Below are 22,186 nucleotides of genomic sequence, written 5' to 3' on the forward strand. Positions count from 1 at the left end.
ACCCTCCGGCCCGCCGCCCCCCAACCCGGCGGCCGAGGCCCGGCCCAGCCCTTTCTGCCTGATCCGGAGCAGCCCGCCGCTCCACGTGGCCCACGCCACGGACCAGAACTTGGCCACCAGGAAGCAGACGGCCCTGCCCCTGTCCCCCACCGGGTGGGCCGCCGCCCACGGGGACCCCCGCAGCCGCCCGCCCGACGACAAGCAGGCCGGGGACGGCCCCTGGCCGCTTCCGCCACACGGGCCCAAACCGGTGCCGTTTTAGGCGGGCGAGCTGGCACCGGGCGACCGGCAGGGCACGTGCCTGTGGGGCGAAGGCAGCCGCCACCCGCGCCCCTCGCCTTGGCACAAGCAGTCATCCCACCCTGCCCCAAGCCGCCACGGCCCTCTTTCCCGGGGATCCTCCGTACCTTAGCCGTGCGGTCCGAAAGCCGGCCAAGGGTCCGGATGCCTTGTGGGAGCCCGCTCCTCGGGGAGGGCACACGGAGGGGGATGAGGAGGCTGGAAACTCCCACCCCCCGGGGCTGAGGGCACAGCCCCGGCCAGAGCAGCTGTCGGGCCCTAAGATGCGCCTATCCACCACCGGGCCTCTGCTGCTGCCCTCCACGTCTATGCAATAACCGGCCGCAGGCCGGGAGTGGGGAGGGTGTCTCCCCCTTGACGTCCCCCCGAGTCAGAAAGGACGGCGGGTCCTAGATCCCCACCTCCAGCTCCTCCATGGGGCCCATGGACATCCCCTCCCCACTCCAGCCTGCCAACCTGGGTGGGGGGCTCTGCCAGTGGGGAGACGGGCGGCCCGTGGGGAGCAGAGGGCTGTGGGTGGACCCTCTGGCCAGGGGCGGCCCGGACTGGCGAGTGCCTGGCCTCCAGGGAGACCCCCCCAAGCCTCGCCCACCCCCCTCGGCCAGGAGCCCGGCAGCCCCTGGCCACCCCGGCGGGGACCAGGGTCACCGGGCTTGGCCCGGTACCCATCCTGCCCATCCCCAGGAAGAGGCCCAGGGGGCCTGCGACCTCTCAGGGCAGGGAGGCAAGGGTCACGGGAGTGAGGAGGGGAGGGGGGCCTCAGAACCAAAGCAGTGTCAAGGCCGGGGGCCGTCCCAGGCCGTCTTCTCCATCCTTTGTCCCTCTCCATGACCACGGGTGGGGCATCGGACCCAGATCCTCGCCCGCCCCTGTGCCAACCACTGTGGGTGGCCTCCCACGTTTTTGCCCAAACCGGCTGGCCGGTACGTAGCATCAGGCAGCCTGACCGGGGTCCGGTTGGCCACCCTATGTCCGGTCAGCACCCCACAAGGGTGACCCTCCCCCTGCCCCTTTGTGGGGATGGTAGAGAAGCAGGAGTCCCTTCTGGCGCCATCGGGCCTATGGAATTTGTCTTCCAACCGAGGGTGCGGAGGCAGGGGACCCCCGCCTTTGACCCTAAGGGGAGGGCAGGGTCACGGTCAGGTGAACTCAGGAAAAACCTGCTCCCTACCAGGCCACCTCTGGGGCAGAAACGGGGTGAGGGGCGGGTGGCTTTGTGCAATAGCGTTTGAGGGTACACAGCGCGTGCCCCCGCCCTCATCCCCCAAGACGTAACTCGGGGTTTTTTTTTAAGTGTTTAGTGGGTGGTCTGTCGACAGCCTCCCCCGGGTCCCCCACCCAGGTGTAATGTATTGAAACCGTGTCTGTCTGTACCCCAAAAAGCCAAACTTACGTCTCAGACCCTCCCTGCCCGCCGTGAACCAATGTATGGACCTGTCCGCCTCTTGTCTCTGACCCTCCGCGTTAAAGGAGCCTTTACACAGATGCCGTTGCCGTTTTCCTTGTGGGGAAGGGGCTTCACTTCCGAAGACCCCACTGGGCACCGAGGAGGGGTCGGGGGAGCGGGAGGAGGCTGCTGGCAGAGCTTGGAATCAGCTGCCCCCCTCCAGAGAGCCCACCCCAAGACTGAGCCAAGAGCGGCCTAGCGGGCCTCGAGTCAGAAGAACCTGGCTTCTCCTCCTGGTCTGCCTCTTGTCCGCTGGGTGACTTTGGACAAGTCGCTTCACTTCTCTGGGCCTCGGTTTCCTCATCTGGAAAATGGGGATGAAGACTGTGAGCCCCACATGGGACGGGGATTGGATCCGATCTGATCATCTTGTACCTAGTAGGTGTTTAACGAATACCATTAAAAAGGGGGGGGGGGGGGGGATGACTTTTTTTGAGTGCCCATCAAGTCAATCGTATTTATTGAGCGCCTACTGTGTGCAAAGCACTGGACTCTGCGCTTGGGAGAGGGCAATGTGACAATATAACACACAATAGTCCCGGAGAGGACAAACGAACAATATAACACACAATAGTCCCGGAAACCGGAATGATAATGGTGATATTTAGTAAAGAAAAAGCAATTTATGGTATTTCTTAAGTGCTTACTATGTGCCAGTCACTGTGCTAAACACTGAGGTAGATGATAAAAGGTAATAGGGTTGGACACAGTCCCTGTCCCACAGGGGGCTCACAGTCTCAACCCCCATTTTACAGATGAGGTCACTGAGGCCCAGAGAAGTGAAGTGACGCAGCTAAGATAACAGCAGACCAGTGGTGAAGTCAGGATTAGAACCCATGACTTCTGGATTCCCAGGCCCGGGCTCTACCCACTCAGCCATGGGATTTCACTTTGTGCCAAGCACTGTATTAAGCACCGGGGTAGATCCAAGATAATAATAATAATGATGATGGTACTTGTTAAGCACTTACCATGTCAGAAGCACGGTTCTAAGCGCTGGGGGGGATACAAGGTGATCAGGTGGGGCTCACGGTCTTCATCCCCATTTTCCGCGTGAGGGAACTGAGGCCCAGAGAAGTGAAGTAACTTGCCCAAGGTCACACAGCAGACAAGTGGTGGAGCCGGGATCATCGGGTCCCACCTGGGGCTCACAGACTCAGTCGGCCGGCAGAACTGGATTGAACCCCCATTTTACAGATGAGGGAATATAGGCTCAGAGAAGTTGAGTGACTTGCCCAAGGTCACACAGCAGACAAGCGGCGGCGCCGGGATTAGAACCCAGGTCCTTTTGACTCCCAAGGCTCCAGCCATTAGGCAACACTGCCTCTAATGGGGATTGCGAAGGTCAGGGACAACCTCCAGCTGGGGACCTCATTCAATCAATCAATCAATCGTATTTATTGAGCACTTACTGCGTGCAGAGCACTGGACTAAGCGCTTGGGAAGTACAAGTTGGCAACATATAGGGACAGTCCCTACCCAACAGTGGGCTCACAGTCTAGAAGGGGGAGACAGAGAACAAAACCAAACATACTAACAAAATAAAATAAATAGAATAGATATGCACAAGTAAAATAAATAAATAAATAGAGTAATAAATCTGTACAAACATATATACATATATCCAGGTGCTGTGGGGAAGGGAAGGAGGTAAAATGGAGGGGATGGAGAGGGGGGATGAGGGCCAGGCCCCGTCCCGAGGTGGGAGGGTCCTAAAGGCCCCGCCCTGATTGGTCGGTCCTGTGGCCCCGCCCCTAGATGGGCGGGTCCCGAATACCCTGTCCTGATTGGTCCGTCCGGGGCCCCGCCCCGAGGTGGGCGGGCCCTCTCTGATTGGTCGGTCCCAGGGCCCGGCCCCGCCCCTGATTGGTGCCAGTAACAATAATAATAATAATAATAATAATAATGGCATTTATTAAGCGCTTACTATGTGCAAAGCACTGTTCTAAGCGCTGGGGAGGCCAGAAGGTGATCAGGTTGTCCCACGGGGGGCTCCCAGTCTTCATCCCCATTTTACAGATGAGGGAACTGAGGCCCAGAGAACAATAATAATAATAACGACGGCATTTGTTAAGCGCTTATTATCAATCAATCGTATTTATTGAGCGCTTACTGTGTGCAGAGCACTGTACTAAGCGCTTGGGAAGTACAAGTTGGCAACATAATGTGCAAAGCACTGTTCTAAGCACTGGGGGGGCTACAGTGTGATCAAGTTGTCCCGCGTGGGGCTCACAGTCTTAATCCCCATTTTTACAGATGTGGTGACTGAGGCTCAGAGAAGTTAAGTGACTTGCCCAAGGTCACCCAGCAGACTTGTGGTGGAGCCGGGATTCGAACCCAGGACCTCCGACCCCAAAGCCCGGGCTCTTTCCACTGAGCCACGCTGCTTCTCTAAGAGAGAGAAGTGAAGAGACTTGCCCAAAGTCACCCAGTTGACAAGTGGCGGAGCTGGGATTTGAACCCATGACCTCTAACTCCAAAGCCCGGGCTCTTTCCACTGAGCCACGCTGCTTCTCCAGTAGCCTTCCAGAAGGGAACAGCAGAGCCTGGCTCCGGGGCCTCACCCACGTGCCCAGGCCAGAGCCGGGACCCGACGGCGAGAGGTCAGTCCTTCATTCATTCAATTGTATTTACTGAGCGCTTACTGTGTGCTTAGCACTGTACTAAGCGCTTGGGAAGTACAAGTCGGCAACATCTAGAGCCGGTCCCTACCCAACAACGGTCTAAAAGGGGGAGTGGCGGCCTAGAAGAGATGGAGGCCCGGGGGACGAGGTGGGCGTTGGAGGAGCCAAGTAGCCCGATGAGGTAGGAGGGGGCGAGCACATTGGACGCCCCCAAACCCAGCGGGGACGCGTTTCTGTTGGAGGCGGAGGTGGATGGGCAACCACCGGAGGGTCTTGAGGAGGGCGGGGGTGACTTGGGCCGAACGCTTTTGGAGGAAGGTGATCCGGGCGGCAGAGTGAAGTCTGAACTGGAGAGAGACGGGAGGCAGGGAGGTCAGCGGGGAGGCTGATACAATCATCCCGGAGGGATGGATTTAACGGTTGAATTCATTCAATCGTATTCACTGAGCGCTTCCTGTGTGCAGAGCACTGTACTAAGCGCTTGGGAAGTCCAAGTTGGCAACATAGAGAGACGGTCCCTACCCAACAGCGGGCTCACAGGCTAGAAGACTGTGCCACGTTGAAGTAACGTGGCCGCAGTTTGGATAGCGAGGAGAAGGTGGGTTTTAGCCATGTTGTGAAGGTGAGATCGACAGGATTTATAATAATAATAAAATAATAATAATGTTGATGGCGTTTGTTAAGCGTTTACTATGCACGAAGCAGTGTTCTAATAATGATAATAATGGCATTTGTTAAGCGCTTACTAGGTGCAAAGCACTGTTCTAAGCACCCCAGGGGATATAAGGTGATCAGATTGTCCCATGGGGGGCTCACAGTCTTAATCCCCATTTTAAAGATGAGGTAACTGAGGCTCAGAGAAGTTAGGTGACTTGCCCAAGGTCACACAGCAGACAGGTCTCCCCCTTCTAGACTGTGAGCCCCTTGTTGGGTAGGGACCGTCTCTATATGTTGCCAACTTGTACTTCCAAAGTGCTTAGTATAGTGCTCTGCGCACAGTAAGTGCTCAATAAATGCAATTGAATGAATGAATGAATGTGGTGGAGGCGGGATTAGAACCCATGACCTCTGATTCCCAAGCCTCTGCTCTTTCCACTGAGCCACGCTGCTTCTCTAAGCTTCTTCTAAGTGCTGGGGGATACAAGGTGATCAGGTTGTCCCCATTTTACAGATGAGGGAACTGAGGCTCAGCGAAGTGAGGTGACTTGCCCCAAATCACCCAACTGACAAGTGAAGCAGCGTGGCTCAGTGGAAAGAGCACGGGCTTTGGACTCAGTGGTCATGGGTTCAAATCCTGACTCTGCCAATTGTCAGCTGTGTGACTTTGGGCAAGTCATTTATCTTCTCTGGGCCTCAATTACCTCATCTGTAAAATGGGGATTGACTGTGAGCCCCTGTGGGACAGCCTGATCACCTTGTAACCTCCCCAGCGCTTAGAACAGTGCTTTGCACATAGTAAACGCTTAATAAAAGTGTCGTTATTATTATTATAAGTGGCGGAGTTTGCATTAGAACCCATGACCTCTGACTCCCAAGCCCGGGCTCTTTCCACTGAGCCACTGTGATTTAGTGATGGATTGAACATGTGGGTTGAAAGAGAGAGAAGAGCCCAGGGGAATGGCAGGGTTATGGGCCTGTGAGATGGGAAGGATGGTGATGTTGTCTACAGTGTTGGGAAAGTCAGGGGGAGGACAGGGTTTGGGTGGGAAGATGAGGAGTTTCCCACGTCAGTCCTGGGTGGGAGATTCATGGACTCCCCTGGCCCTCCCCCTCCTTCTCCCCCCCCCCCCTCCCGCAAGGAGGGCTGGAAGTCGCGGCGGCCAGTACAGTGTCCGGCAGCCTCCCTCAGACTTCGCCACCAGGGGGCGCCGCATCCTCCTGACTGGCCGAATCTCCTCTCTGCCACCAGGGGGCGCCGCACCCTCGTGACTGGCAGAATCTCCTTTCTGCCACCAGGGGGCGCCGCACCCTCCTGACCGGCCGAATCTCCTTTCTGCCACCAGGGGGCGCCGCACCCCTGTGACCGGCCGAATCTCCTTTCTGCCACCAGGGGGCGCCGCACCCTCCTGACCGGCCGAATCTCCTTTCTGCCACCAGGGGGCGCCGCACCCCTGTGACCGGCCGAATCTCCTTTCTGCCACCAGGGGGCGCCGCACCCTCCTGACCGGCCGAATCTCCTTTCTGCCACCAGGGGGCGCCGCACCCCTGTGACCGGCCGAATCTCCTTTCCGCCACCAGGGGGCGCCGCACCCCCGTGACCGGCAGAATCTCCTTTCCGCCACCAGGGGGCGCCGCACCCTCCTGACCGGCAGAACCTCCTTTCTGCCACCAGGGGGGCGCTGCACCCAACGGCCCCCTCCGTATCCCTCCCCCACCATCAGGGGGCGCCATTCCCCTCCAGTCGAGGGGCGCTACGGCTGCCGTGCCGGCGGCATCCCTCCTCCGCCACCAGGGGGCGCCGCGCCCCAATTGCCTCGGGGACCCTCTGGAACGGCGGTGTCCCTCCACCACCAGGGGGCGCTAAAGCCTCCGTCCTCACCCTCCGGGCCGGCGATGCCCCTCCTCTGCCACCAGAGGGCGCCAGTCCCTACGAGCCGAGGGGCGCTACGGCTGCCGTGCCGGCGGCATCCCTCCTCCGCCACCAGGGGGCGCCGCGCCCCACTTGCCTAGGGGACCCTCTGGAACGGTGGTGTCCCTCCACCACCAGGGGGCGCTAAAGCCTCCGTCCTCACCCTCCGGGCCGGAGATGCCCCTCCTCTGCCACCAGAGGGCGCCGCTCCCTACGAGCCGAGGGGCGCTACGGCTTCCGTGCCTGCGACATCCCTCCTCCCCCACCAGGGGGCGCCACGCCCCACTTGCCTAGGGGACCCTCTGGAACGGCAGTGTCCCTCCACCACCAGGGGTCTCTAAAGCCTCCGTCCTCATCCTCCGGACCGGCGATGCCCCTCCTCTGCCACCAGAGGGCACCGCTCCCTACGAGCCGAGGGGCGCTACGGCTTCCGTGCCTGCGACATCCCTCTTCCCCCACCAGGGGGCGCCACGCCCCACTTGCCTAGGGGACCCCCTGGAACGGCGGTGTCCCTCCGCCACCAGGGGGCACTAAGGCTTCCGTCCTCACCCTTCGGGCCGGCGATGTCTCTCCTCCGCCACCAGAGGGCGCCGCTCCCTACCAGCCGAGGGGCGCTACGGCTTCCGTGCCGGCGACATCCCTCCTCCCCACCAGGGGGCGCCGCGCCCCACCTTCTAGGGGGCCCTCTGGACCTGCGGCGTTCGTCCGCCACCAGGGTGCGCTACGGCCTCCGTCCTCACCCTTCGGGCCGACAACATCCCTCCTCCGCCACCAGGGGGCGCCGCTCCCTACTAGCCGAGGGGCGCTACCTACAGCCTCCACCCGCGCCCTCCCTGCCGGCGACATCCCCCCTCCGCCACCAGGGGGGGCCGCGCCCCACCTTCTAGGGGGCCCTCTGGGCCGGTGGTGTCCCTCCGCCACCAGGGGACGCCACCTACAGCTCCGCCCGCTTCCTCCCTGCCGGCGACATCCCTCCTCGGCCACCAGAGGGCGCCGCACCCCACCGTCCTAGGGGGCCCTCTGGGCCGGCAAGAACCCTCCGCCGCCACCAGGGGGCGCCGCTCCCTCTAATAATAGTAATAATAATGATGGTATTTGTTAAGCGCTTACTCTGTGCAAAGTACTGTTCTAAGCGCTGGGGAGGTTACGAGGCGATCAGGTTGTCCCACGGGGGGCTCACAGTCTTCATCCCCATTTTACAGATGAGGGAACTGAGGCACAGAGAAGTGAAGTGGCTTGCCCAAAGTCACACAGCTGATAGTTGGCGGAGCAGGGCTTTGAACCCATGACCTGTGACTCCAAAGCCCGGGCTCTTTCCACTGAGCCACGCTACTAGCCGAGGGGCGCTACCTACAGCCTCCGCCCGCACCCTCCCTGCCGGCAACATCCCTACTCCGCCACCAGGGGGCGCCGCGCCCCACCTTCTAGGGGGCCCTCGGGGCCTGCGGCGTCCCTCCGCCACCAGGGGGCGCTACGGCCTCATTCTTCACCCCTCGGGCCGACGACATCCCTCCTCCGCCACCAGGGGGCGCCGCTCCCTCTAATAATAATAATAATGGTATCTGTTAAGCGCTTACTCCGTGCAAAGCACTGTTCTAAGCGCTGGGGAGGTTATAAGGTGATCAGGTTGTCCCACGAGGGGCTCACCGCTTTAATCCCCATTTGACAGAGGAGGGAACTGAGGCCCAGAGAAGTGAAGTGACTTGCCTAAAGTCTCACAGCTGACAATTGGTGGATCCGGGATTCAAACCCATGACCTCTGACTCCAAAGCCCGGGCTCTTTCCACTGAGTCACGCTACTAGCCGAGGGGCGCTACCTACAGCCTCCGCCCGCGCCCTCCTCTGCCACCAGGGGGCGCCGCGCCCCACCTGCCTAGGGAGCCCTCCGGACCGGCGGCGTCCCCCCGCCACCAGGGGGCGCTACGGCCTCCATCCTCACCCCCCGGGCCGGCGACATCCCCCCTCTGCCACCAGGGGGAGCCACCTACAGCTTCCGCCCGCGTCCTCTGTGCAGGAGACATCCCTCCTCCGCCACCAGGGGGCGCCGCTCCCTGCTAGCCAAGGGGCACTACCTACAGCCTCTGCCCACACCCTCCTCCGCCACCAGGGGGCGCCGCGCCCCACCTGCCTAGGGAGCCCTCTGGACCGGCAGCGTCCCCCCGCCACCAGGGGGCGCTATGGCCTCCGTCCTCACCCCCCGGGCCGGCGACGTCCCCCCTCCGCCACCAGGGGGAGCCACCTACAGCTTCCGCCCTGGCCCTCTGTGCCGGCGACATCCCTCCTCCGCCACCAGGGGGCGCCGCTCCCTACTAGCCAAAGGGCGCTACCTACAGCCTCCGCCCATGCCCTCCCTGCCGACGACATCCCTCCTCCGCCACCAGGGGGCGCAGCACCCCCTGCCCCCAGAAGCATCCGCAGCAGCCCAGGGCAGTGTCCGCCACAGGGAGTTTAATGACCGTAACAGGCTCTTCGCGCGATTGCAGCACCAGAACCCCCACCCCACCCTGCCCACCCCCCAGGGACCGTGCACCCACTCTTTCCCCCTGCCCCCCTTTAAGCTAAAAAGTCCTAAGGCGGAGCAGTGTAGACCCACCTGCCCCAGATGCAGGGGGGGCCCCGGAGAGCAGAGCGGCCCCCATCCCTCTCCTCCCAGCCCAGGTTCCAGAGCCTCTCATGCATCAGCATATACAAGTTCCCCCTTCCCTCCCCGCATCACACAAAAGCCATCCCTCAGCCCACCGCTCAGATTACACAATTAGGAGACAGACACCCACGGACGCACGCACGGGAGAGTGCACCTCCCGGCCGGCCGGCTGGCCTGCCTGCCCACGGGCCCGGAGCCTCCGCCGGGTCAGAGGAGGGGACGGTCCGTCGCTCGTTTCTGCGGACATCCGGCCTCGCCGGTCTGAGGGACCGGGGGCGGACCCCGCCCGGCCCCCTGTCCGGAGTGGGGAGGGGGAGACCCCCGTCAAACAATAATTTACTGGGGATTCAGCCGGCGGGGGGCGGGGAGCAGGGGCGCCAAAAGTTAAGTGGTTGGGGATGGGCCGGGGTTGGGGTCGGAGTCAATCCGTGGGGCAGGCCCGGTGCGGGGGTCGGTCCGGTGCGGGGGTCGGTCCAGTGTGGGCTCCTCCCTCGGGCCCCTTCGGCATTTCCTTCCTGGATGCTCCGGGGCCTCCTCCGGGCCGCTTCCTCCTCCTCCTCCTCCTGGGTGGGCCGCACCTTCACGGCCCCCGGCCCGGGCCCGGCGGCTGCAAATAATAATAATAATGATGGCGTTTACTAAGCGCTTACTATATGCAAAGAACTGTTCTAAGCGCTGGGGAGGTAACAGGGTGATCAGGTTGTCCCACGGGGGGCTCACAGTCTTCACCCCCATTTTACATATGAGGTATCTGAGGCACAGATAAGTGAAATGACTTGCCCAAAGTCACACAGCTAAGTGGCAGTGCCGAGATTTGAACCCATGACCTCTGACTCCAAAGCCTGTGCTCTTTCCACTGAGCAACACTGCTTCTCCTGTGAGTCCCACGTGGGACCTGATTACTCTGTATCTACCCCAGCGCTTAGAACAGTGCTTGGCACATAGTAAGCGCTTAACAAATACAATAATAATAATAATAATATAGAGGAGGAAGGAGGAAGCAGTTGGAAGGCCACCCCCATGTGAGGCAAGAAACCTGGGCTCTTGGGACCCCTCCCAGAGGACCCTGGGCCGCCCCCACCTAACCCCGGAGAGTCTCTCCTCCCTGGGCAGGGGGTGGGCTCATAGTGGGCAGGCAGGGGGAAGAGGGGGTGATCGTCTGAGCCTGACTGACGGGAGGCAAGGAGCAATGTGTATATAGCGTGTATAATGTGTATAAGAGAAGCACCATGGCTCAGTGGAAAGAGCTCGGGCTGGAGAGCCAGAGGTCATGGGTTCTAATCTCAGCTCCGCCACTTGTCAGCTGTGTGACCTTGGGCAAGTCACTTCACTTCTCTAGGCCTCGGTTCCCTCACCTATAAAATGGGGATGAAGACTGTGAGCCCCACGTGGGATAATCTATCTTGTATCTCCCCCAGTGCTTAGAACAATGCTTGGCACACAGTAAATGCTTAACAAATACCAACATTATTATTATAGCTATAATTCTATTTATTCTGATGCTATTTTTAACGGCATTTATTAAATGCTTACTAATCAGGTCCCACATGGGGCTCATGGTCTAAGTAATAATAATAATGATGGCATTTATTAAGCACTTACTATGTGCAAAACACTGTTCTAAGCGCTGGGGAGGTTACAAAGTGATCAGGCTGTCCCACGTGGGGCTCACAGTCTTACTCCCCATTTTCCAGATGAGGGAACTGAGGCACAGAGAAGTGAAGTGACTTGCCCAAAGTCACCCAGCTGACAATTGGCGGAGCTGGGATTTGAACCCATGACCCCTGACTCCAAAGCCCGGGCTCTTTCCACTGAGCCACGCTGCTTCTCTATTGACACCTGTCTACGTGTTTTGTTTTGTTGTCCGTTTCCCCCCCCTTTCTAGACTGTGAACCCGTTGTTGGGTAGGGACCGTCTCTGTATGTTGCCGAATGGTACTATCCAAGCGCTTAGTCCAGTGCTGTGCACACAGTAAGCGCTCAAGAAATACGATGGAATGAATGAATGAATGAACGAATGAATGAATGAGCAGCCAGCCCCCCCCTCCAGACCCGTTCCCGACGCCGTGGGCGGGGCCGGTTCTCCCCGAAGCCCGATTGGTGGAGCTGCCGCTGGCTGCCGCGCATGCGCGGAGGGGCGGGGCCTGAGCATGTGGGCGGGGCCGCGGTGAGCGGGGTCACGTGGTGAGGGGTGGGGGCTGGGTTTGTGGGCGGGGCATAGCAGTGTGGGCGTGGCCTGTGGCGAGGGACGGGTCACATGATGAGGGGCGTGGCCTGGCCTGTGCGCGGGGCCTAGACTTGTGGGCGTGGCCGCGGTGAAGGGAGGGCCATGTGGCGAAGGGCGTGGCCCACGGTGATGGGCAGGTCACGTGATGAGGGGCGCGGCTGTGGCCTAGACTTGTGGGTGGGGCCTCGGTGAGGGGCGGTCACGTGGTGGGAGGGCCTAGACCTATGGGCGTGGCCCGCGCTGAGGGGCGTGGCCTGGGGATATGTTTGGGGCCTAGACTTGTGGGCGGGGCCCGCGGTGAGGGGTTTGGCCTATAGTTGCGGGCGGGGCACACGGTGATGGGTGGGTCACATGGCGAGGGGCGTGGCCTGGGTATGTGGGCGGGGCCGTGGCGAAGGGAGGGTCACGCGGTACAGGGCGTGGCCTGGGCCTGTTGGCAGGGCAACGTCAGAAGTGGGAGGTGCCTGCTGGGCGGGGGAGGGGGCCCGCGGGGATGGGCGGGGCCAGTGTGGAGGGGGAGGGGCGTGCCCCTATGGGCGGGGCCCAGTTCTATCGGCTGTGCCTCCAGGGGGCGTTGTCTGGCTGGGGGGCGGGGCACAGTGTCCCGGATGTGTGGTCTGGTCTGTGGGGGGGGGCGAGGGGGTCTCAACAGGGAGGGGCCTGGTCTGGATGGAGAAGCAGTGTGGCTCAGTGGAAAGAGCCCGGGCTTGGGAGTCAGAGGTCACGGGTTCAAATCCCAGCTCCGCCACTCGTCAGCTGGGTGACTTTGGGCAAGTCACTTCCCTTCTCTGGGCCTCAGTTCCCTCATCTGTAAATGGGGATTGCTCGTGCAGAGGGGCATGGCCCCGTCTGTGATGATGATGATGATGGTATTTATTAAGCGCTTACTATGTGCCAAGCACTGTTCTAAGCACTGGGGAGGCTACAAGGTGATGGGGTTGTCCCATGTGGGGCTCACAGTCTTAATCCCCATTTTACAGATGAGGGAACTGAGGCCCAGAGAAGTGAAATGACTTGCCCAAAGTCACACAGCTGACAAGTGGCGGAGGTGGGATTTGAACCCATGACCTCTGACTCCAAAGCCAGGGCTCTTTCCATTGAGTGGCCGGGGGAGGGGGCGGGGTCCGGATTTGTGGGCGGGCTCATGCAGAGGAGGTGGGGTGTTGTCCAGTCAGACCTGGGTCAGGAGAGGAGGCACTTGCAGTTGCTGCATCCGGGTCCTCCATCGTCGGGCGGGTTGAGCTTGCGGAGCTTGTGCTGCCGGATCTCCCGCACCAGCGTGTAGAAGGCGTCCTCCACGCCCTAGGGGGGAAGCCAAGCCGCGGGCCCGGGGCCTCAGACACAACCCCGGGGGAGGGGGGCCGGGGGATGGGGGGACTGGGCGCCTCAGCTATTGGGGTGCAGGGGTCTGAGGGGGGGCTCAGTCATAAGGGCCTCAACTTGGGGCGGGGGCCTTGGCCACGGGCCTCAGCCATAGCAGTCCTTTGAGGGGCGGCCTCGGCCATAAAGGCCTCAGTCACAGGGGTCTTTTGAGAGGCGGCCTCGGCCATGAGGGCCTCAGCCACAGGGGGCTTTTGAGGGGTGGCCTCCTCAGCCATGAGGGCCTCAGCCACAGGGGGCTTTTGAGGGGCGGCCTTGGTCATCAGGGCCTCAGCCACAGGGGTTTTTTGAGGGGTGGCCTCGGCCATGAGGGCCTCAGCCACAGGGGTCTTTTGAGGGGCGGCTTCGGCCATGAGGGCCTCAGCCACAGGGGTCTTTTGAGGGGCAGCCTCAGCCACGAGGGCCTCAGCCACAGGGGTCTTTTGAGGGGTGGCCTCGGCCATGAGGGTCTCAGCCACAGGGGTCTTTTGAGTGGTGGCCTCCTCAGCCATGAGGGCCTCAGCCACAGGGGTCTTTTGAGGGGCGGCCTTGGTCATCAGGGCCTCAGCCACAGGGGTTTTTTGAGGGGCGGCCTCGGCCATGAGGGCCTCAGCCACAGGGGTCTTTTGAGGGGCGGCTTCGGCCATGAGGGCCTCAGCCACAGGGGTCTTTTGAGGGGCGGCCTCCTCGGCCATCAGTGCCTCAGCCACAGGGATCTTTCGATGGGCGGCCTCAGCCACGAGGGCCTCAGCCACAGGGGTCTTTTGAGGGGCGGCCTCGGCCATCAGGTCCTCAGCCACAGGGGTCTTTTGAGGGGTGGCCTCAGACATCAGGGCCTCAGTCACAGGGGTCTTTTGAGGGGCGGCCTCAGCCACAGGGGTCTTTTGAGGGGCGGCCTCAGCCACAGGGGTCTTTAGAGGGGTGGCCTCGGCCACGAGGGCCTCAGCCACAGGGGTCTTTTGAGGGGCGGCCTCGGCCATGAGGGCCTCAGCCACAGGGGTCTTTTTAGGGGTGGCCTTGCCCATCACTGCCTCTGCCATAGGGGTCTTTTGAGGGGCGGCCTCGGCCATGAGGGCCTCAGCCACAGGGGTCTTTTGAGGGGCGGCCTCGGCCATGAGGGCCTCAGCCTCAGGGGTCTTTCGAGGGGCGGCCTCAGCCATGAGGGCCTCAGCCTCAGGGGTCTTTCGAGGGGCGGCCTCAGCCATGAGGGCCTCAGCCACAGGGGTCTTTTGAGGGGCGGCCTCGACCATCAGGTCCTCAGCCACAGGGGTCTTTTGAGGGGCGGATAAGGCCATCAGGGCCTCAGTCACAGGGGTCTTTTGAGGGGCGGCCTCGGCCATGAGGGCCTCAGCCACAGGGGTCTTTTGAAGGGTGGCCTTGGCCATCAAGGCCTCAGCCACAGGGGTCTTTTGAGGGTCGGCCTCGGCCATGAGGGCCTCAGCCACAGGGGTCTTTTGAGGGGCGGCCTCGGCCATGAGGGCCTAAGCCTCAGGGGTCTTTCGAGGGGCGGCCTCGGCCATGAGGGCCTCAGCCTCAGGGGTCTTTCGAGGGGCGGCCTCAGCCATGAGGGCCTCAGCCACAGGGGTCTTTTGAGGGGCGGCCTCGACCATCAGGTCCTCAGCCACAGGGGTCTTTTGAGGGGCGGATAAGGCCATCAGGGCCTCAGTCACAGGGGTCTTTTGAGGGGCGGCCTCGGCCATGAGGGCCTCAGCCACAGGGGTCTTTTGAAGGGTGGCCTTGGCCATCAAGGCCTCAGCCACAGGGGTCTTTTGAGGGTCGGCCTCGGCCATGAGGGCCTCAGCCTCAGGGGTCTTTCGAGGGGCGACCTCAGCCATGAGGGCCTCAGCCACAGGGGTCTTTTGAGGGGCGGCCTCGACCATCAGGTCCTCAGCCACAGGGGTCTTTTGAGGGGCGGATAAGGCCATCAGGGCCTCAGTCACAGGGGTCTTTTGAGGGGCGGCCTCGGCCATGAGGGCCTCAGCCACAGGGGTCTTTTGAAGGGTGGCCTCGGCCATCAAGGCCTCAGCCACAGGGGTATTTTGAGGGGCAGCCTCAGCCGTGGGGTCTCAAGCGAGGGGAAGGGGCCCTCAGCCCAGGGGTCTGAGGGGGCTGGGGGGCTCAGCCACAAGGGCCTCAGCCATGAGGGCCTCAGGTGGAGGGTTGGGGGCCTCGGCCATGAGGCCCTCAGCCACAGGGGTCTTTTGAGGGGTGGCCTCAGCCGTGGGGTCTCTGGCGAGGGGAAGGGGGCCGTGGCCACAGAGATCTAGAGGCAGGGGCTCAGCCACGAGGCCCTCAGGTGGGGGTTGGAGGCCACAGCCATGAGGCCTCAGGCATAGGGGTCTTTTGAGGGACAGTCTCAGTCGGGGGGGGGCTCAGCCAGGCGGCTTCAGCCACAAGGGTCTGTCTGGGGAGGTGGAGGGGACACGCTCAGCCATGGAGTCTCAGTCAGGAGGGGCCTCAGCTGGGGGCGGTGGCACACGGCCTCAGGCTTCAGTCAGGAGGCCTAGGCCACAGGGGTCTTTTGGGGAGGGACCGTTGCCCTCAGTGGGGTGGGGGTGGGCCCTCAGCCATGGGGTTTCACTTCAGGGGGATGGCACTCAGCCGGGCGGCCTCAGACACAGAGGTCTCGGTCGCCGACAGGTCCGGCGGACACCGCCTTCTAGGCCCCAGGCCAGGGGCGCCGGAGCCGGCGAGGTCCGACTGGCCGGCCGGCCTTTCCCGCCTCCCTCGGAGGGCGCACCCTGTCCTGGGGAAGGGGGCACCTGTGATTTCCCCCTTCACCTCACCTGAGCCCCCACCCCTCCACCAGGGGCCCGACAGCCCCCGCGGCCTCCCCCGGCCAATAGGGCTCTGCGGGCGGAGGGCACGGCCACGCTCCGAGGGGCGGGGGCTCCCGGATGCCCCCCGGGGGACCCTCAGCCAGGGGCCCTAGGGCCCGATCCGACACCCGTCCCAAAGGGGTATCGTCGTCCCGTCTGGGGGTTGGCAGGGGACGACGACCGCGCCAGCCCGCGTCCGAGGGACGCGGGGCCTGGCCAGGACTTCCGGCCAGATGCCGCCCCACGGCGCGCCCGCCCCAGGGAGGACGGAGAGAGCCGGGGACCGGCGCCCGACCCGTCGATGCTATTTACTGAGCGCCGGCCCCTGCCCGCGGCTCGCGTCGGGAGACGCTCACCCCCGGCCCCGGGACCCATGGGACTTCAAACTCGGGACGACCCCCGGGCCGGGAGTGCCCAGCGCTCCCTCAAGCGAGGAGTCCCGCTCCCGGTCAGAGGAGAGGGAGGGGGCTCCGGGATCCCAGGCCGGGCCCGGTGAGGGGGACGGGGTGGGGGGCCTCTCGCGGTGCCGGCGGGCCCAGATATCGGGGAGCTCTCTGTGGGCATCGCCGTCTCCGCTCGGAGCCGCGAAAACCCCCGGGGAGGGGCGGGTGGAGGGGGGTGGAGGGTGGGGGACGGGGCGAGGGGGGACGGCCGCCCCCCCCGGCCCCGGCCCCCCCCGCCGCCCGCCCCGGCGCCGTCTGGGGAGACTTACAGCGCGAGGGACCGGCCGGCCGGAGCGCGAGGGCGGGCGGGTGAGTCGCTGCGTCCGCAGGGGCCGCGGGCCGAGCCCCCCGGCGGCCGGGAGTCCCGGAGCTCAGAGCCGCCGCTGCCGCCACCGCCCTGTGTGAAGGGAAAGGTGGTCTCGGTCAGTGCGCCCTGCGGCGGGGGGGCCGGGGCCCGGGGGCGTCGGGGCGTCGGGGTCTCCGGGGCCGAGGCGGCCCCGTCGGCGCCTGGCCGGGGAGGGGGCAGGGCGGCGGGGCCCCCGGCCCGTCCCGCCCGCCTACCTGGCGCGTCTTGGCGGAGGTCTCCACGTAGGGGATGCCATAGCTGCGGGCCAGCTCCTGCGCCTGCCGCGTCTCCACCGTCCGCGTGGGCAAGTCGCACTTGTTCCCCACCAGCACCATGGGCACGTCTTCCGAGTCCTTCACCCGCTTGATCTGCTCCCTGGGGGACGGAGGAGACGGGCGCCGGGGTGGGCAGGGCGCCGGAGAGACCCCCTCCCGCCTCCCCAGCCCCCGACACCGTCCTCCCGCCCCCTCACCTGTACTGGTGAATGTCCTCGAAGGACTTGGTGTTGTTGATGGCGAAGACGCAGAGGAAGCCCTCGCCCGTTCGCATGTACTGGTCGCGCATGGCGCTGTACTCCTCCTGCCCCGCCGTGTCCAAGATGTCCAGCAGGCAGGTCTCCCCGTCGATCACCACCTGCTTCCGGTACGAGTCCTGCGGGGCCCGGGCGGCGGGGCGTTAGCGGCGGGCCTCAGACCCCCGATCAGGTGGGGACGGGGGACAGGACGGGGCGGGCGCGAGGGCCGCGGCGGGGTGTGGCCCTCACCTCGATGGTGGGGTCGTACTCGTCCACGAAGTGGTTCTGGATCAGCTGGATGGTCAGGGCGCTCTTGCCCACGCCGCCCGCGCCCACCACGACCAGCTTGTACTCCGTCATCTTCCCGCCGGGGCCCGGGGCCCGGGGTCGCCCGGCCTCCTCCCTGTAAGACCAGCGGAGGCGTCAGCCGCGGGGCGGAACGACGGCGTTCCTCCGCAGCCCGGGTCGGGAACGGCCAATTAATAATAATAATAACCATAACGGTATCTGTTAAGTGCTTACTCTGTGCCAGGCACTGTACTAAGCATCGGGGGCGGACACAAACAAATAGGGTTGGACTTGGTCTCTGTCCCCCCAGTGGGGCTCAAAGTCTCCATCCCCCCAATGGGGCTCACAGTCTCCATCCCCATTTTGCAGATGAGGGAACTGAGGCCCAGAGAAGTGAAGCGACTCGTCCAAGGTCACCCGGTAATACCAATAATAATAATGATGGCGTTTATTAAGCGCTTACTATGTGCAAAGCACTGTTATAAGCGCTGGGATCTTAAGGATGACGACAGTGGCGTTTGTTAAGTGCTCACTATGTGCCAGGCACTGTCCTAAGCGCTGAGCTAGGTACAAACTTCATCAGGTCAGACACAGTCCCTGTCCAACATGGGGCTCACAGTCTCCATCCCCATTTTGCAGATGAGGGAACTGAGGCCCAGAGAAGTGAAGCGACTCGTCCAAGGTCACCCGGTAATACCAATAATAATAATGATGGCGTTTATTAAGCGCTTACTATGTACAAAGCACTGTTATAAGCGCTGGGATCTTAAGGATGACGACAGTGGCGTTTGTTAAGTGCTCACTATGTGCCAGGCACTGTCCTAAGCGCTGAGCTAGGTACAAACTTCATCAGGTCAGACACAGTCCCTGTCCAACATGGGGCTCACAGTCTCCATCCCCATTTTGCAGATGAGGGAACTGAGGCCCAGAGAAGTGAAGCGACTCGTCCAAGGTCACCCGGTAATACCAATAATAATAATGATGGCGTTTATTAAGTGCTTACTATGTGCAAAGCACTGTTATAAGCGCTGGGATCTTAAGGATGATGACAGTGGCATTTGTTAAGTGCTCACTATGTGCCAGGCACTGGACTAAGCGCTGAGCTAAGTACAAACTTCATCAGGTCAGACACAGTCCCTGTCCAACATGGGGCTCACAGTCTGCATCCCCATTTTGCAGATGAGGGAACTGAGGCCCAGAGAAGTGAAGCGACGCGTCCAAGGTCACCCGGTGATACCAATAATAATAATGATGGCGTTTATTAAGCTCTTACTATGTGCAATGCACTGTTATAAGCGCTGGGATCTTAAGGATGATGACAGTGGCGTTTGTTAAGTGCTCACTATGTGCCAGGCACTGTCCTAAGCGCTGAGCTAGGTACAAACTTCATCAGGTCAGACACAGTCCCTGTCCAACATGGGGCTCACAGCCTTCATCCCCATTTTACAGATGAGGGAACTGAGGCCCAGAGAAGTGAAGTGATTTGCCCAGGGTCACAGAGCAGGAAAGCGGTGGAGCTGGGATTAGAACCCAGGTAATTCTGACTCCTGGGCCTCTGCTTCTATCCACTAGGCCAGGCTGCTTCTCTTAATGTGACTTCCCAAGCGCTTAGTACAGTGCTCTGCACACAGTCAGCGCTCAATAAATACGATTGATTGATGGATTGATTGACTTCAGGACGAGACGGGCAAATCACTTAAAAGGGAGAAGTTAGGAGGTGAGAGGGGGAGGAAGGGGCCCCTCAGGAAATGAGATTTACACTGCCATTTCCCCTACCGGTAATTTATTTTCCTGTCTGTCTTCCTCACTAGATGGTAGGCTCCTTGTGGGCAGGCTGCACGCTATTAACTCTACTGTATTGTGCTCACCCAAGCGCTCAGTACAGCGCTCTCCACCCAGTCGGGGCTCCATAAAGATCACTGATTGATTGACTGGTGGGCGGGCTGTCATCAGGTTGTCCCACATGGGGCTCACAGTCTTCATCCCCATTTTCCAGACGAGGCCACTGAGGCCCAGAGAAGTGAAGTGACTTGCCCAAAGTCACACAGCCGAGTGGCGGAGGCGGGATTTGAACCCATGACCTCTGACTCCAAAGTCCACTGAGCCACGCGGCTCCTCCAGGCAAGCGGTAGGCGAGCGGCGGAGCCGGGATGAGAACCCAGGTCCTTCTGAGCCCCAGGCCCGGCCTCTACCCGTTACACCGTGTTTTTTTTTCCACTGAGGAAGACATCCCGGAGGCGGCGGTCCTGGCGGGGATGGGAGGAGGAGGAGAGGTCCCAGGCCTCCCAGGACCAGAGTTTGGATCCTACGGGGAGGTGGGCGGCTGGAGGCCTTCCCAGACTGAGCCCCCTCCTTCCTCTCCCCCTCCCCATCCCCTCCGCCTTCCCTCCTTCCCCTCCCCACAGCACCTGGATATATGTATATATGTCTGTACGAATTTATTACCCTATTTTATTTGTACATATTTATTATTTTATTTTGTTAATATGTTTTGTTTTGTTGTCTGTCTCCCCCTTCTCGACTGTGAGCCCGCTGTTGGGTAGGGACCGTCTCTAGACGTTGCCAACTTGGACTTCCCAAGCGCTTAGTCCAGGGCTCTGCACACAGTAAGCGCTCAATAAATACGACTGAAAGAATGAATGAATGAATGAATGAGGCAGGGGGCAGCGGGGGCAGAGACACCCCCCTCCTCCCCGAGCAAGATTAGGGGCTGCGGGGGAGGGTGGCATGGTGGGCAGCCGGACCCTGGAAGGCAGAGGCATCACTGAGCTGCCAATGGGCAGGGCTAGAGGAGGAGACTCAGGCCTGTGCCATGCTCACCTGCCCAATGCGGGCAAAGAGCCGCCACTTGTCCGCCGTATGACTCTGGGCAAGTCACTTCACTTCTCTGAGCCTCAGTTCCCTCATCTGGAAAATGGGGATGAAGACTCTGAGCCCCACGTGGGACAACCTGATCACCTTGTATCCCCCCAGCGCTTAGAACAGTGCTTCGCACATAGTAAGCACTTAACAAATGCCATTATTATGATTACTATTCCCTTCCAGCGCTTAGAACAGTGCTTCACACATAGTAAGCGCTTAACAAATGCCATTATTATTATTATCATCATTCCCCAATCAATCAATCGTATTTATTGAGCGCTTACTGTGTGCAGAGCACTGGACTAAGCGCTTGGGAAGTACAAGTTGGCAACATGTAGAGACGGTCCCTACCCAACAGACCGAACCATTCACCCACGCGGTCGGGGAGCGGGCCCGGTCCGTGGACCGAACCATTCATTCAGTCGTATTTATTGAGAGCTTACGGTGTGCAGAGCACTGGACTAAGCGCTTGGGAAGTACAAGTTGGCAACATGTAGAGACGGTCCCTACCCAACAGACCGAACCATTCACCCAGGCGGTCGGGGACCGGGCCTGGTCCGTGGACTGAACCATTCATTCAGTCGTATTTATTGAGCGCTTACGGTGTGCAGAGCACTGGACTCTGCACACAGTAAGCGCTCAATAAATACGATTGAATGAACTGTGGACATGGGTACCCGTGGAGCAGAAGGCCATACCCACGCAGGTCTCTCTTCCGCATGGTGCCCCAGGGGAGTGCCAAGGACACAGAGAGGCCAGCCACATCATCGTAATTATCATTTGTGGTATCTGTTAATGATGATGGTAATAATAATCATCATCATCATCATCATCAATCGTATTTATTGAGTGCTTACTGTGTGCAGAGCACTGTACTAAGCGCTTGGGAAGTACAAATTGGCAACACATAGAGACAGTCCCTACCCAACAGTGGGCTCACAGTCTAAAAGGGGGAGACAGAGAACAAAACCAGACTAACAAAATAAAATAGAATAGATATGCACAAGTAAAATAAATAAATAAAAATAAATAATAATAATAATGATGGCATTTGTTAAGTGCTTACTATGTGCCAAGCACTGTTCTAAGCACTGGGGGGGGGGATACAAGGTAATGAAGTTGTCCCACATGGGGCTGGCAGACTTCACCCCTATTTTACAGATGAGGTCACTGAGGCCCAGAGAAGTGAAGTGACTTGCCCAAAGTCACACAGAAGACGAGTGGCGGAGCCGGGATTAGAACCCATGACCTCTGACTCCCAGTCCCATTCTCTTTCCACTGAACCACACTGCTTCTCTAACAAATGGTATTTGTTAATAATAGTAATAATAATAATGATGGCATTTGTTAAGCGCTTACTATGTGCCAAGCACTGTTTTAAGCGCTGGGGGGGATACAAGGTAATGAAGTTGTCCCACATGGGGCTGGCAGACTTCATCCCCATTTTACAGATGAGGTCACTGAGGCCCAGAGAATCAATCAATCAATCGTATTTATTGAGCGCTTACTGTGTGCAGAGCACTGTACTAAGCGCTTGGGAAGTACAAGTTGGCAACATATAGAGACAGTCCCTACCCAACAGTCTAAAAGGGGGAGACAGAGAACAAAACCAAACATACTAACAAAATAAAGTAAATAGAATAAATAGAATATACATGTATTCTAGAGAAGTGAAGTCACTTGCCCAAAGTCACACAGCTGACAATTGGTGGAGTCGGAATTTGAACCCATGACCTCTGACTCCA

At 60.6% G+C, this 22,186-nt stretch overlaps 2 protein-coding genes across 4 annotated transcripts in view; one reads left to right on the plus strand and one right to left on the minus strand.

The window, feature by feature from the left end:
* The first annotated feature begins 723 nt into the window (after positions 1 to 723).
* On the plus strand, positions 724 to 9,072 carry LOC119944154 (basic proline-rich protein-like). Its single transcript, XM_038765373.1, has 13 exons — positions 724 to 961; positions 1,156 to 1,223; positions 1,281 to 1,438; positions 1,643 to 1,726; positions 3,506 to 3,583; positions 6,171 to 6,296; positions 6,422 to 6,484; positions 6,657 to 6,793; positions 6,886 to 7,057; positions 7,139 to 7,273; positions 7,332 to 7,779; positions 7,828 to 7,968; positions 8,818 to 9,072. Exons 1-13 carry the CDS (start codon positions 724 to 726, stop codon positions 9,070 to 9,072), a joined length of 2,103 nt encoding a protein of 700 aa, XP_038621301.1.
* A 412-nt stretch (positions 9,073 to 9,484) lies between these two features.
* The window catches only part of HRAS (HRas proto-oncogene, GTPase), a 20,264-nt gene continuing 7,562 nt past the window's right edge, over positions 9,485 to 22,186 (minus strand). For 2 of the 3 annotated variants that reach the window (XM_038765152.1, XM_038765153.1), the window contains exons 2-7: positions 17,541 to 17,694; positions 17,250 to 17,428; positions 16,993 to 17,152; positions 16,701 to 16,828; positions 12,988 to 13,112; positions 9,485 to 10,191 (exon numbers count right to left, since the gene is read on the minus strand). In XM_038765152.1, the coding sequence (XP_038621080.1) occupies positions 9,932 to 10,191; positions 12,988 to 13,112; positions 16,701 to 16,828; positions 16,993 to 17,152; positions 17,250 to 17,428; positions 17,541 to 17,651 (963 nt within the window). In that variant the 5' untranslated portion in view covers positions 17,652 to 17,694 and the 3' untranslated portion in view covers positions 9,485 to 9,931. The remainder of the gene's footprint in view (positions 10,192 to 12,987; positions 13,113 to 16,700; positions 16,829 to 16,992; positions 17,153 to 17,249; positions 17,429 to 17,540; positions 17,695 to 22,186) is intronic. The other variant, XM_038765154.1, reaches the window with a different exon arrangement.

Source organism: Tachyglossus aculeatus, chromosome 22, assembly GCF_015852505.1.
Source record: "Tachyglossus aculeatus isolate mTacAcu1 chromosome 22, mTacAcu1.pri, whole genome shotgun sequence".
NCBI classification, from domain to species: Eukaryota; Metazoa; Chordata; class Mammalia; order Monotremata; family Tachyglossidae; genus Tachyglossus; species Tachyglossus aculeatus.